Genomic DNA, 14,250 nt, shown 5'->3' with positions numbered 1-14,250 from the left:
GGCCTCTTTTCATTTTGTCACACACTTAGGGTTTGTTCCTTTTGCAATACCTCAGTACTTGTATCAGTTAGGACTTTTTAGAAGTGGTGAACAGAACCTTGTCACACTAGCCTGAGTGAAAATGAGAATAATGAGGATACTGGGAGGATATCTTAGAACCTAAGTTAGAAATTCATTTGGGCCTCAGAAACAACCAGAACCAGGGACTTGAATGTTGTCAGTCCTCTCTTTTTCTGGCTGCTTGTGAGTTTGTGGTCTTTTTTCTCTGAAGACTGCTTTTCTGTGTCTTTTAGTCCCATGGGCAAAACATGGCACTAAAAAGCTCCCAGTACAGGGAGAGATTGCCATCTCTTTCGGCTCCAGTCCCAAAGTTTTCGGGGAAGCGTTCAGATAGATTCAGCTTTGGGTCAGGCATTCATTCCTGGACTATCAGTTGTGGCTTGGAGCAGACTGATTTATTAATACGTTATGTTCTTATTTTATATGTGCTTTCCTGTGGACAAGAACAGCAATCCCAGAGAGAAGAGGCAGCTCTTCTTCATCTGTGGGCCTTTGCACGCACTCTCCCTCTATTTAACTGCTCCTTCATTCCTCTAGGTGGTAAACAAGTCCATCAGTTTTGATATTATCGGGTTAATGAAGCTTTCCCTCAGTTACTAAGTTTGAATTAGGTGTTTCCTCCTCTGTACTTTCATATTCCTTGGTTGTTTCTTCTCTGACATTTATCACATTGAGTTGTGATTATCTGTTCCCAAATCTTTCTTAATAGATTTTACATTCCTTTGTAGCAAAGACTTTGTCTTATTTATTTTTATGCTTACAGTACCTACAGTCATGAATGAGTTAAAACTTAAAAAAAAAAGTAAATGTTGTATACTTACTGATTGGCAAAGAAGGAAAAACTTTGTGCTTATAATATACTTTGACAGATTCTAAGATAAATACTGTTGGTTCCTTTAGTCCTAGAAACTGTTTGGTGGGATTAGGAGATATCATTTAGGGTGATCTTGAGCATACGGATATACCACACTTGAGGTATGGTGAGGTGCCACGCGTGTCTCAACTTGCTCTCCCACTTAACCCAAATCTGAGCTTCACCATTGATTGGACTTGACATGTAAAGTGTCACCAAGAGTCACCAAGAGCTAGGGTCTTAAATAGCGAAGGATCCTACCCACACCCAAGAGTTTGTCTGGCTTGTTTTTTTCCCTCGAAAATAGTTGATCTTCTTCAACATGCAATGCTGGGGCAGCTGGATAACCACAGGCAAAAGAATGAAGTTAGACCCCTGCCTTACTCCTTATACAAAAATTAAATAAAATGGGGCACCTGGGTGGCTCAGTTGGTTGAGCGTCCGATTTTGGTTCAGGTTATGATCTCGCGGTTGATGAGTTCATGCCTCACGTGGGGCTCTGTGCAGACAGCTCAGATCCTGGAGCCTGCTTCGGATTCTGTGTCTCCCTCTCTCTTTGCCCCAACCTCTCTCATGCTCTCTCTCTTTCTCTGTCTCAAAAATAAATAAACATTAAATTTAATAAAACAGATAAATGGCCTAAATATAAAAGCTAAAACAATCGCACTATTACAAGAAACATAGGGATAAATCAGCATGACATTGGATTTGGCAATCTTTTCTTAGATTTGACATCAGAAGCATGAGCAGCAAAAGAAAAACTAGATAAATTGGACTTTGTCAAAATTAAAGCTTTTGTGTATCTAAGGACATTATTGAAAAAGAGAAAAACCAGCTTATTTGTAAGTTGTCTATCTGATAAGGGTCTACTGTCCAGAATATATAAGGAACTCTTACAACTCATCAATAGGAAGATAAATGGCTCAGTCAAAAAATGAACAAAGGATTTCTCTGAAGAGGATATACAAATGGCCAACAAGTAAATAAAAAAGATGTTTATGGTCATTGGTCATTAAGGAAGTGCAAATCAAAACCACAGTCAGATATTACTTCACATTTAGTAGGAGGCTATAATTGGAAAAAAAAAAGTGTTGGCGAGGATTTGGAGAAATAGGAACACTTGTACATTGCTGGTGCAAATGTAAAATGGTTCTGCTATGGAAAACAGTTTGGTGACTCTTCAAAAGGTTAAGCACGGGGTGCCTGTGTGGCTCAGTTGGTTTAGTGCCTGGTTCAGGTCATAGTCTCAAGGTTTGTGGGATCCATCCTCCCATCGGGCTCTGCACTGAGCATGGAGTCTGTTTGGGATTCTCTCTCCCTCTCCTCTGCCTCTCCCCCCTCCCCTCTCAACACAAAAACAAAAAACAAAAAACAAAAAAAATACACACAAAAGTTAAACATAGGGGTGCCTAGGTGGCTCAGTTGGTTAAGCGGCCGACTTCAGTCAGGTCATGATCTCATGGTTGGTGGGTTCGAGTCCCACATCGGGTTCTGTGCTGGCAGCTCAGAGCTTGGAGCCTGCTTCAGATTCTGCGTCTCCCTCTCTCTCTGCCCTCCCCCTGCTCATGTTTTCTCTCTCTCTCTCTCAAAAATAAATGAACATTAAAAAATTTTTTTAAAAGTTAAGCATGGAATTACCATATGACTTAACAGTTTTACTCTTAGGTGTATATCTAGAGAAATGAACCCATATGCTCACACAGACAGTTGTATGTGAATGTTTGCGGCAGCATTACTCATAATAATCAACAAGTAGAAATAGCCCAAATGCCCATTAACAGATGAATGGGTAAACAAAATGTGGTTGTGTACATTTCATGGAATATTATTCAGCCATAGAAAGGAATGAAATACTGATCAACATACTACAATTTGGGATGAATCTTGAAAGTATAACACTAAGGGAAAGAAGCCAGACACACAGGGTCACATATTATATGATTCCTTTCATATAAGTTATCCAGAATAGGCAGATTCATAGAGACAGAGAGATTAGTAGTTGCCAGGGAATAGGGGGAAGGAGGAATCAGTAATGATTACTTAATGGGTGTTCTTACTGGGTATGAGGTGATGAAAAAGTTTTGAAACTAGAGGTAGTAGTTGCACAACATTGTAAATACACTAAATAACACTAAAGTATATACTTTAGTTAATTGTATGTTATTTGAATCTCACCTCAATTTTTTTTAAAAAGAAAATAGTTGATCATGACATTATCTAAAGGCACTTAGAAACTAAACTTCTGTAATGCCAGTGTTGAATCTGCAGTGTCTTTAGAATCTTTTTTTTTTTTAAACTAACAATAAGCTAATTTTATTATCTCCGATGACAAGAATTACCCAATGTAAGTTGGCTCTGGGGTTGCCAGATTTAATTTAGTGGTTTATATCATCAAGCACACAACAATTATTTCCCTCTTTCTGATTGATCATCCTTAACATATCAACCTCATCCCATCCCAGTAGGTCTTCTCATGTTTCCAAGGTGAATTCTACTTACTGAATTTTCTTGATATCTTCCAGTGGCAGGAAAAAGGGTTCCTTCTCTCTTTTTTTTCATTTGCCTTTTTATTAACTTTTCAAACCTACAGAAAAATTTAAAGAATTGTAGTGTTTACCCTTATACTTACCACCTAGATCCAACAGTAGTAAACATTTTTGTCATAATCTGTTTTCTCTGTATAAACATCTTCTGAATCATTTGAAAGTTGTAGGCATCACAACCCTTCATCCTTAAATATTTCATCATGCTTCTCCTAAAAATAGGCATTTAAAAAATTTTTTTTTAACTTTTACTTATTTTTGATAGAGACAGAGCATGAATGAGGGAGGAGCAGAGAGAGAGGGAGACACAGAACCCAAGGCAAGCTCCAGGCTCTGAACTGTCAGCATAGAGCCCAATGTAGGGCTTGAACCCATGAACTGTGCATGACCTGAGCCGAAGTCGGACGCTTAACCGACTGAGCCACCCAGGTACCCCTAAAAATAGGTATTCTTTCAAGTAACCACATACTGAGATACAAAAATAATTTACAAAAATTTTTACTAATAAGAAATATCTAATCTGTGTTTAAGTTTCCCTAGTTGTCTCCAAATGTTTTTTTTATAACCCTTTTTTTGTGTTTTTAATAAATCAGAACCCAATCAAGGACCTCAAGGACCGTGTATTCCTTTTGGTTGTTATAGCTCTTTAAATCTAGAACAGTGCCACCACCTTGCCTTTTCATGGCAGAATGCTTGGTTTTTACTTTCTATTTGGAAAAGGTATAACTGCTGATGGTAGGTAGAAAGATCAATTCTAGGGGAGCGTGAGTGGCTCAGTTGGGCATCCAACTTCGGCTCAGGTCATGATCTCACTGCTCGTGAGTTCAAGCTCCGCATTGGGCTCTGTGCTGACAGCTCAAAGCCTGGAACCTGCTTTGGGTTCTGTGTCTCCCTTTCTCTCAGCCCCTCCCCTGCACGTGTCTCTCTCAAAAATAAATAACAACAACAAAAAGGATCAATTCTAAAAAGTAATAAAAATAATGGATCAATAGATAGCCAGGAAAAGAGGAGAGAAGAAACAATCTTGGACTTCCTAAGGCTCTAAGAAGTGGGTAAATGTTGGTGTGAACTTGCTCCTCTTAATTAAATGTTCACAAGTTTTTTTTTTTCTCACTGTGTTCACATACTAAATAGTGTCATCCACAAGTTAATTTTTAGGTTTGAAAATATGGAGTCTTCTTTAGCCCACTCCTGTTCCCTACCTGCAGTCATCTTTTTGGTTTAATGAATTTTTAGTTTCTTCACAGTAGTCACAAGTACTTACTTATTGACTCTTCTGGTCTCCATGTTTAATTCCCACTGAGTTGATGTTGGAAAGCCCTAGTAAGACCCTTACCTATTTTATTGATCCCTTTTCTAGTCAGATTTTTCAGTCATTCAGAGATCATTGCAGTCACACTCGTGGGCTTGTGGCCTTAGTAGCAGTGTCATTGGCATTGCAAAGGTGAGAGAAACTTCTTGTGGTTTGGAATAAGTATTGCTTACAGTCCAAAGATGCTACTGTTTGTGCTTAACTTGATTAGTTCATTATTCTGATTTCCCATTTGTGCCCAAAATTTGGGTAGTTTTCTTTTTCTCTTAAATAATTTGGATCTTTTTAAGTTTTTTGTTCAGAGAATGGAAAGAAAAGATACCTAATTTTATTTTCCTGGGAATCTGAGCTAATACTTAGACTTTTGATACTCCCTCTTAAATTCTGATTTCCTGAATTTCTTAACTCTTTTCTACCTCCATATTTTTGGATGATGTTCCTGACTATATATGCAGCACATAGATGAATTTTCTTCATAATATCAGTAATCTGACCTATGTATGTATATACATTGTACAAAAATAAATGTTCTGTGTTTGTGAATTTTTGCAAGATTAGATACTTGACCATTTTCAGTAGTTCAATTTAAGGGAAGGTTACAACTAATTTGTTTATAGAATTTGTGATGGTAATTATTATGTTCTTAAAATCAGGTGTTCAGGGGCACCTGGGTGGCTCAGTCGGTTAGGTGTCTGACTTCGGCTCAGGTCATGATCTCACGGTTTGTGAGTTCAAGCCCCACATCAGCCTCCATGCTGATAGTGTGGAGCTTGCTTGGGATTCTGTCTTTTCCCTGCCCCTTCTGCTCGCTTGCTCGCTCTAAATAAATAAAATAAAATAAATAAAATATTATTTTTTCACATATATGTATAAAAGAAAACAAAGTGTTCAGAGTGTTACTAGGTAATTGGAAAGTTCTGGATAAGTTAAAAGTTTTATGCCTTTGAATAAATTCTCCTAATAATTGACGGTCTAGCCTGGGGCAAATTATTTACCTGTCAGTGCATTAAGGCTTCCTCTATAAAATTAATGTTTGGCAATATTGCTTCTGAGTTACAAAACTGCACTTCATGAGAGAACACTTATCAACATCACCAAATTCTTCTACACTGAATCAGGTTAACCTGATTATCAGAATAGTTGAAGCTGTTGTGCACCAAGCCCATTTTTTATTCAAGTAGGAAAAGCTGCCTTGGGCTGATAGCCTCAGTGTGAGAGGCAGTTGGTGTTACTTACCCTTTTTGAATGTCCCTGGTTTGCTGCAGTCTGCTGGACTATAGGCTTTGTAAAGGTAGGGGCCTCGCCTGTCTTGCTAGCTGTTGTATCCTAGTCTCAGGTTGAGTGCTTAGCACATGAATAAATGCTCATAATTAAATGTTGGTTGAACACCAACCCTAAGGCATTTACACACATTGTCTCATGCAGTCTGCACAGCCAGCCCTATAATGCCAACTTGGTAATATAAAATATAAGTCAGCCTTTTGATACAAAAAACTCAGCTTTGTAGATGAGTAAATGGACACAGATGCATAGCCCCTTGTTCAAAGACCCACAGCCAGGTGTAGGAGCTGCCTCCAAACAAAGCCAATGTAAAATTTTGCCATTTTAACCATTTTTCAGTGTACAGTTCTGTGGCATTAAGTTTATTCACAGCCATCACCATCATCTTGGCCTGTGCCCTTTTCCCCGTTGGTACACTGCCTTCCTTTGTTCTTCAGGGTGCTTTTGGTTTAATCTGAAATCAGGTTAAAACTTCTTCGAGTGCAAACAGTGAAGGAACCTGGATGCTTAAACTTTCAGACTAGGCTGAATACAGAGTCTGTGTTCTCCCTTTTCCCATTTCCTCAGCCAGCTCTATTTCACGTAGAATTTCTTGTTGGCTAATAATAGCTGAGTATGTTGATTTGAACGGGAATACATGCTATCATATCTACTTGTTCTCACGTTGAATTGGAGCTGTTTGGTCTATTTCTGCCGTTACTTGGTCCAGTCAGGCAGTGATCTAAGTGGTCCAAGTGGGAGAAACTGTGTACCTACATTTTGAACTGTGTACCTGCCATATGGGTTAGAGCGCCACTGGGCTAAAGTCCACTCTTGGCCTTGTACTTGGGAAGTTAATTTGCTTTGTCATCCTCTACTCCTGCTTCCTGCCAGGAGTCCAGTTTAGTACTTTCATTTTCACTTTGGGATTTAAAAGTGTTTCTTAATCTTTCTCTGGCTGAATTATGTATATAATACAGGTACAAAGGAATGGTTTTGTTGACTTAGCTGTGGGATGAGTTGGTCTGTGTGAAACAAGATTTGAGTTAGGGGGACAGATCTGCCTAAGGTAGTTGAACTTATTCATGTTTCTGCTGCAGTGGTCTTGAAGTCCTTTCTGATATCAGGCAGAGCCAAGTGGTGAAATATGACACATGCTGGGGATGAGAATTGGCAATTGTCCTGAGTGCACAAATAGTTTCTTCCCTCCCGAGCATATTTTACAGCCAAGTGAACAGAAAACAATTCAGCAGGCTACTTGCTGGAGTTCTGTGGCAGAAAAATCATCTTTACAAAAGGGTGGACACATAGCTTTTACACAGAGTTTTCAGAAGAACAAAATGCAAACTAGGCTTATTTTTCTTTTCTTCATTTTATCCCTGATTCCTAAGTGTAAGACTGATTCCAGATACACTCCTAAGGCCTGTTTGTGGGTGGTAGAGGCTGGGCGTCCCCAAGTTTGACCAGTCACGTATTACTCATTTTGGATCACAGTCAGCTAGCGAAGGAAGTTGCTGAGAAGACTAAAGTCCAAGCCTTCCTATTGAATAGTCAAGCAAACAGTTTGGCCCCTGGCCCAGCTCTGCTGCATGTATATTTTATCTAGTACACACACAACAGACAGGCAGTTGTTGGTGGTGTAATTCCAGTCAATACTGACTAATATGACAGGCCACCAGTGCATGAGACTTGACCTGAGGCAGCTGCTCTAAATATAGCCCTCCTTTCTGGCAGCTGCAAACACCTGGAGGAGCAGGCAGGCCCCCAGCAGAAAAGTATTTGCTGTTAATAGTATGTCTGTTGAACAGTTGTATACTGTCAGAGCTTATTTCATGCTATGTTTATGTATAATTAAAAACAACCCACTGGATCCATTGGCTTATGTTTGGGTTATGTTTAGAAAAATGCAATTTGTGTTGTTGTCTACTGTGGGGACTGGAGATGATGTCACTAGTTTAAGTAAGACCTTAAGAGAAGCAGTTAATGTAATTACTAACAATTTCTTTGATCTTTCTAATGAATACAGCTTGCTCAAACCCCTTAGTGGCCTTTGGTTTCTGGCATGGATGAACACGCTGTCAATCATGTGTTTCTGTTCAATTAGGGACTCTGGTGTGTATGCTTGGTAGTTCCTTCTGACATAAGGGGGTTTATGAGTAATTAAAAAGAACACCAACATTTACAAAATGGTGCTTCCAAAACAGAAACTACAAAAGCTTATAAAAACATGTAAGAGATACTTAACCTTTCTAGTAATAAGATAAAACCATCTTAAAATAAGAAACATCAATGTTTTAATTTTTTATTTATTTTTAAAATATTTATGTTGAGAGAGAGAGTGCGCGTGCACGCTAACGGTTGAGGGGCAGAGCAAGAGGTAGAGAGAATCCCAAGCAGGCTCCACACTCAGCCCAGAGCCTGACACATGGCTGGATCCCATGACCAGGTCATGACCTGAGCTGATATCAAGAGTCAGGTGCTTAACTGACTGAGCCACCCAGGCACCCCAAGAGAAAACCATTTTAAGGCCTTAATGAGATCTTCCCTTTTACCTGTCAGATTGACACAGATCTAAAATTGTGGAGGAACACTGTTGATGAACAAATGAGGGAATATACACTCTCATACATTCTTGGTGGGAGCATTCACTAAGTGTACAGCTTTATTGAGGGAAGTTTAGATACATCTATTAAAACCACAAATCCATGCTCTTTGACCTAGCAGAATCACTTATAGGAATTTATCCTACAGATGCATTTGCATATATATATATATATATATATATATTTTATATATTATATATATACATAATATATTTTATATATTATATATATATATTGCATATATATATAAACGATATGTGCTTAAGCTTATTTATGGAAGAATTAAAGGTTGGAAACAAACTCATAAGTGGACTCGTTACGTAAGTAATGATGTATCTGTACATTGGATACAGCTATAAAAAACAATATTCGCTATGTACTGATAGAGGAATGTCTTCATGGGAATAAAGGGAATAAAGCAAAGGACAATGTATAATATATCACTAATTGTGTAAAAGGGGAAGAAGAAAGAATATCATTTGCTTGTATATGCATAAGGAAGTTCTGGAAGGGTATTTATGAAAGTGATATGAACAATTATGGGTATATGTGTATAGGAAAGAAGAGATAAGATGGCTAGTTTTCACTGTACAAAACTTTCTGAACCATCTGCATGTATTGCCTTTTCAAAAAATTAAGTACTTGGAATGTTTTTTAAAATCGAGCTTTTTTGAATTCCAGGCACAGTTATAGAGGAGCTCTCTTTTTCTTTACCCGTACTTGCTATCCTTGTGGGTAAAAGAGAGATTTCTTCATATTGTTGCTGATGATGCTGATGCTTCTTACTTTTTATGTGGGCACCCTGGGAGAAAAGTGTTGCACAGGTTTGTTAGTCCTGGGTTTTTCCCTGTTGTTCCTCAGCCAGAATTGGTGGCTCTGAAGATTTATATACCAAGAGCCTTCGGTTCGGTTCGATAACAAGTCCTGAGAAGTAAGCTTTTTTCATTTGTTTGACAATCAGGATAATATACTCTGGACAGGACTAAAGTCTTTTGTCTTTTCTTTTTGTTTATAGGAACCTACAAGCAGCAATTGGCGCCTATTATGACTTTGAGAGCCCAAACATCAGTGTGCCCTCTATGTCGTTTGTTGAAGATGTCACCATAGGAGAAGGGGAGTCGATACCTCCAGATACTCAATTTATAAAAACGTGGCGGATCCAGAATTCTGGTAAATGGATAACAGGCAATTCTTCATTGCCCAGTTTTTTTGTTTTGTTTTGTTTTGTAGTTAAAAGAATTAGGGAAATGTTTTAGCTTCAGGAATGTGCTTTTGTAATTCTGAGCTTTTTCATATACATGATGCAGTACTTTTTTATGCTGGTGTGATGACCAAACATCAGTGAAATGTCCCCTGCTTTAGGTCAGGAAAAATAATTTAGATCTTTCATCCTTTTTTTTTTTTCCTTTCAATTTAAGTGTTGATGCCTCTAAACAATTCAATATTCATTTGATACCAGGAGCTAGGCCTGTGTGTGGTGATGGTGTTATCTTCACCTGTACAGTTCTACTCCATCATTTTAATTCTGCTCTAATTAATCTTCCAGTTCTTTCCAGCAGACTAGAGGAGGTACATCCTTGAATAGAACAAGGTAGTTAGAAAGAGCTGTGAGCATCTGCTCTTTTGAAAGCTCATTTCTTTATAACCATAAGGATGATTCTTTATGAAATTTCCTTGAGGTATCTCTCTACAACATTAATACCACTTTGAAAAATAGGGTAAGAAATGTGGGGATTTGTTCAGAATGGGAAAGATGAAAAGATTGAGAAGTTTTCTTTTAAAGCATTGTTTTGATGTACTGCTGACTTTAAGGAAAATTAAAAATAAGTTAACAGTAGTTCTTTGAAAATGGTATCTGGTAACGGTTAATTATCTTTTACTTATTATAATGACTTTTTAAATTTGAATGGGTTTAGTATTGCTAGTTTCGTCCAGTAACAGTGCTGCTGACTGGATGAGGATGCTTTAACTTTCTTGTTGCTAAGGACTGAACAGGGAAATTCTGAGAGATGGAAAACTAGGCAAAAGGCATATTTAGCTAAAAATCTGTGGGTGTGGGGGAACCCTGTCTAGCAAGGTGTGATGTGAGCTGATTCAACTCTTGGGACTCAAACCTGTAAAAGTGACCTTTTATTGACTGTTTACTTTTCAGTTCTTTAGACTTTAATTTTTTTATGATGGGAAAAAACTGACTACACTAGCCTTTTATATATAACGTACCAAATTGTTATTCTTAGTTTTTCTGGCTTATTTAGAAGTAACTCTCCCTTGGATGGAGGTTCAGTATGCCACTGAGGAAATGCATATAGTCTGGATTGACCCCAGTGTTGTAGATGAGAGGGGACATTTGTGGCTTTATAAAATTTTTAGTAGCTTCTTCTCCCTTTTGGTTACAATGGTGTGGGGCAACGTTAGTTTGAGAGGCACATGGTAATATGGAAAAATAGGCATGTTTTCTATTTTTTTTGAAATTCTTTTTTTTTTTAAAGGTCGTTTATTTTTGTCTAATTTCTTTCCCTTTTGAGAGGGTCTGATTTCTTTCTCACTTTTCTTAATGTTGTGGGCTTTTAAAAATATTATAACAGCCTCTTTAGTTCAGCTTCTGTTCATCATATTTCTGCTCTGAATTACTAAAACCTGTTGTGTTGCTGGTCAAAACTCCTTTTGAAACCTATACATGAATAGGTTTTATTTCATGAAAAAATTTAATCTAAGACCTCTTTTATTTGTACTGAAAACACTGAAAACAGTCAGGCTTTCCGTGAGTTCTTCATTGCGTTTTTAAATATTGAAACTTCTTAGAGTACTGTTGAAATATTTAAAATATTGTTTGGTTGCAGAAACCATTTTGTATTTCAGAAAGGCTCTTGATACATCCACTCACTCACTAGACAGCTCCTTGAGTTAATGGGAGATTGGGAGAGATTGATCTAAAATGGCTAGAATGTCAAATCAGAGCCCCAAAGAGCCTGCCTTTCATCTTGACTTGGAGAGGGTCTGTACTGGTGGGCCTGGCTGCATTTTTCTGCCTACTTTTGTGTAGTATCTCCAGTTTAAAGTAGCCTCTGGGTCTGCAGTCTTTCTTCCTGTGAAAGGACATTTTTTGCTTGAACACCTCTTGAAAAGTTGGACAGCAGTTGGCTGGAGATTTTACCCTTCAGATTACTTTAAACATGTAGATTTTTGTATCCTTCTGGAAATTGTTCATCCAGTTGTAAAATAGTATTGTATCTGTACACTAAATACTTTCCATTTGATTAAGGAGAAACTGGCGTCCCATAACTAAGGAATCGGTATGTTCTTAAAGAGTAAGAGGGAAAACATGCACGTGTACTGGTTCTTTAGCATCATTCTAATCTGGCCTGAGTTCTTTCTGGAAATAGAGTAACACAGAAGAAGGGCAGGCCTTAGCTATTTCTCCTCTGACTCTTTTCCTCTCATTCATAACCTTCTCTAAGAGATAAGTGCTCACTGAAATAGTTTCACAAATAATTTTCATGGCATCTTTCTGCTGTTATGTTTTAGGCATGCCAAGCATTCAAATATACAACAGGTGAGATTGATAGGAACTGCATGTAGCTGTCCCAACAGTTTCCCCAAAGAAGATGGATGTCACACATTGTTTAAAATTCAACTTTTAATACTGTTTAAATCCTTGGTTTCAGACCATAGAAAAACAGAAGCGAGACATTTAATGACAGACGCAGAATCCCAGGATCCAAACCTTTGGCACTATATAAGAACTAGAAGCTTGGGAAACTCAATCAGGAAATCTTACCATTAAAATGGAAAGTAAAAATTTGAAACTGCCCTCCATGGTGAAAGTAGATAATTTTCCTTACCAACACTTACAGCTTCCCAGTTGTTACAGCCATGCTTTATTGTCCAACTGTAGTGAATGTTAAGCTGAGCATGTTACGGTAAACTCTGGTGTTCGTGGACTTTGGTGAAGTAGTTGAGCTTGTGATGTGAGAAAGTGGCTTCAGAGTCAACTTTATTTTTTGTGAACATAAAACAAGGGTTAAGAAAAGTCCTTGAGAAAGAACAACTGTTTTATCCATTTTTCTTTTGGCTCCTTAAAATATTTAATTTCTACCTTTCTCTTCAGTATGACTATAGAGAAGGTAATTCTGCTTCATCCATTCAGCAAATAGTGACAAGATCAATGAAAGTCCCTGTTTGCATGTAGCTTAATTTGAAATGTAATCTCCAAGCTTATGGGGGTTAAAAAGAATAGAGGAGCTTCACTGAGGTTTTTTTACTTCCTCATTGCTCTTTGGATGTTCCTTACTGTCTCCAAACTATTTCTATAATCACTTATACCTAGTAAGCCCAGGCTTTCTGGAACTGATAAGACTTTTATCTCATTTTTGCCATGTTCTCTATCATCTCAAAATTGCCATATTGCAGAATTTTTTTGTTTTGTATTTACTTTTTATTTGTTTGAATAAAATTATACTCCACAATAACTGGAGAATCACAGCCTTGATCCTATACGTGCTTATGGTACTTAACTTGGGAAGTTATAAAACACAAATTAGTCTTTCTTTTCTTCTAGATGTACCTATCCCCCATTAAGCCATTTTGTAACTGAGACTTAATTTGAAACCGTGTTGTATTATATTTCTCAAATCCAGATTTTAGGTATGCTGGTAGTCCATACAGGTCACCAGTATTTCTCTTTCCTCTGTATTAAGAACCGGTATCTTTGATCTCTTTAGAGTTTACCTATCCTAACAGGCTGTAAAACTGTATGTCGTGGTTGTGAACTCTCTATTGGTAACTCTCAGAAGGGAAATGATTGGTTCTTCACTTATAGCAGATTAACACTTTGGAGTTGATGGTGGATAACTCATCCAGTTTTTTCTTCTACATGCCTCTAGGTAACACATTACTAGAGTATTTGGTGTACTAAAAAAGATGAGGACTGTAACTGTATAGTTTGTTGATCATTTACTGTTTACCAGCGAACTCAGTTCCTCTGGAGTATGGCAGCACTCCCTATTTCGTGTAGCTGACAGATCTGACTGGATTGTTTGTGGTTGTCTGCTCAGGACAGCCCAGTATGTCCCACATGTAGACAGGCTTGTTTTCCTTATTTTCTTAGACATTCAAAAACAGATACATTCTCGGGTTTTCATATAAATAGATGTTGTCTTGTTTCAGGTGTGTGTGTGTGTATGGGTGTGTGTTTGAAAGAAAAATTATGAATTTGACCCTAAAACAGTAGTGTAATTTTCCTCTTGATCTTGGTCTTTAGAAAGACTGACATTTTCCAAGGTGCTTCATGCCATCTGCTTCTATTCTCGACCTAAGACAAATATGCTTTTGCCAAGGCCATAGGCCCCAGAAATGAAAAACAGAATTTGCATGTATTGCCAGGGTATCATCTACAGCCTTTCCACCGGCAGCACCTGCCCTTTGTGGTGTTAACTTGGTAGGGCACTTTGCCGGCAGGTGTGTTTTTTAGGAGTGTGTGACAAAACATAGCTCCCGTTGCTTCATCTGCTACCCCTTAAGACCCAGGAGCCACGGAGTGTGCTATTCATGATGGGGCTGAGGTCTCAGCAGTGGAGCTGTAGTTGCTTTTTTCTCTGGTTCCTTTTTCGATCGTGAGTC

At 38.0% G+C, this 14,250-nt stretch overlaps 1 protein-coding gene across 2 annotated transcripts in view; it reads left to right on the top strand.

The window, feature by feature from the left end:
- The window catches only part of ILRUN (inflammation and lipid regulator with UBA-like and NBR1-like domains), a 96,953-nt gene that overhangs the window by 28,310 nt on the left and 54,393 nt on the right, over nucleotides 1-14,250 (top strand). For both annotated transcript variants that reach the window (XM_047858957.1, XM_047858955.1), the window contains exon 2: nucleotides 9,647-9,801. In XM_047858957.1, the coding sequence (XP_047714913.1) occupies nucleotides 9,647-9,801 (155 nt within the window). The remainder of the gene's footprint in view (nucleotides 1-9,646; nucleotides 9,802-14,250) is intronic.

This window comes from Prionailurus viverrinus, chromosome B2 (assembly GCF_022837055.1).
Source record: "Prionailurus viverrinus isolate Anna chromosome B2, UM_Priviv_1.0, whole genome shotgun sequence".
Taxonomy (NCBI): Eukaryota; Metazoa; Chordata; class Mammalia; order Carnivora; family Felidae; genus Prionailurus; species Prionailurus viverrinus.
The sequence above is the reverse complement of the archived record's forward strand: the minus strand, read 5'-3'. Positions and strand labels throughout refer to the sequence as shown.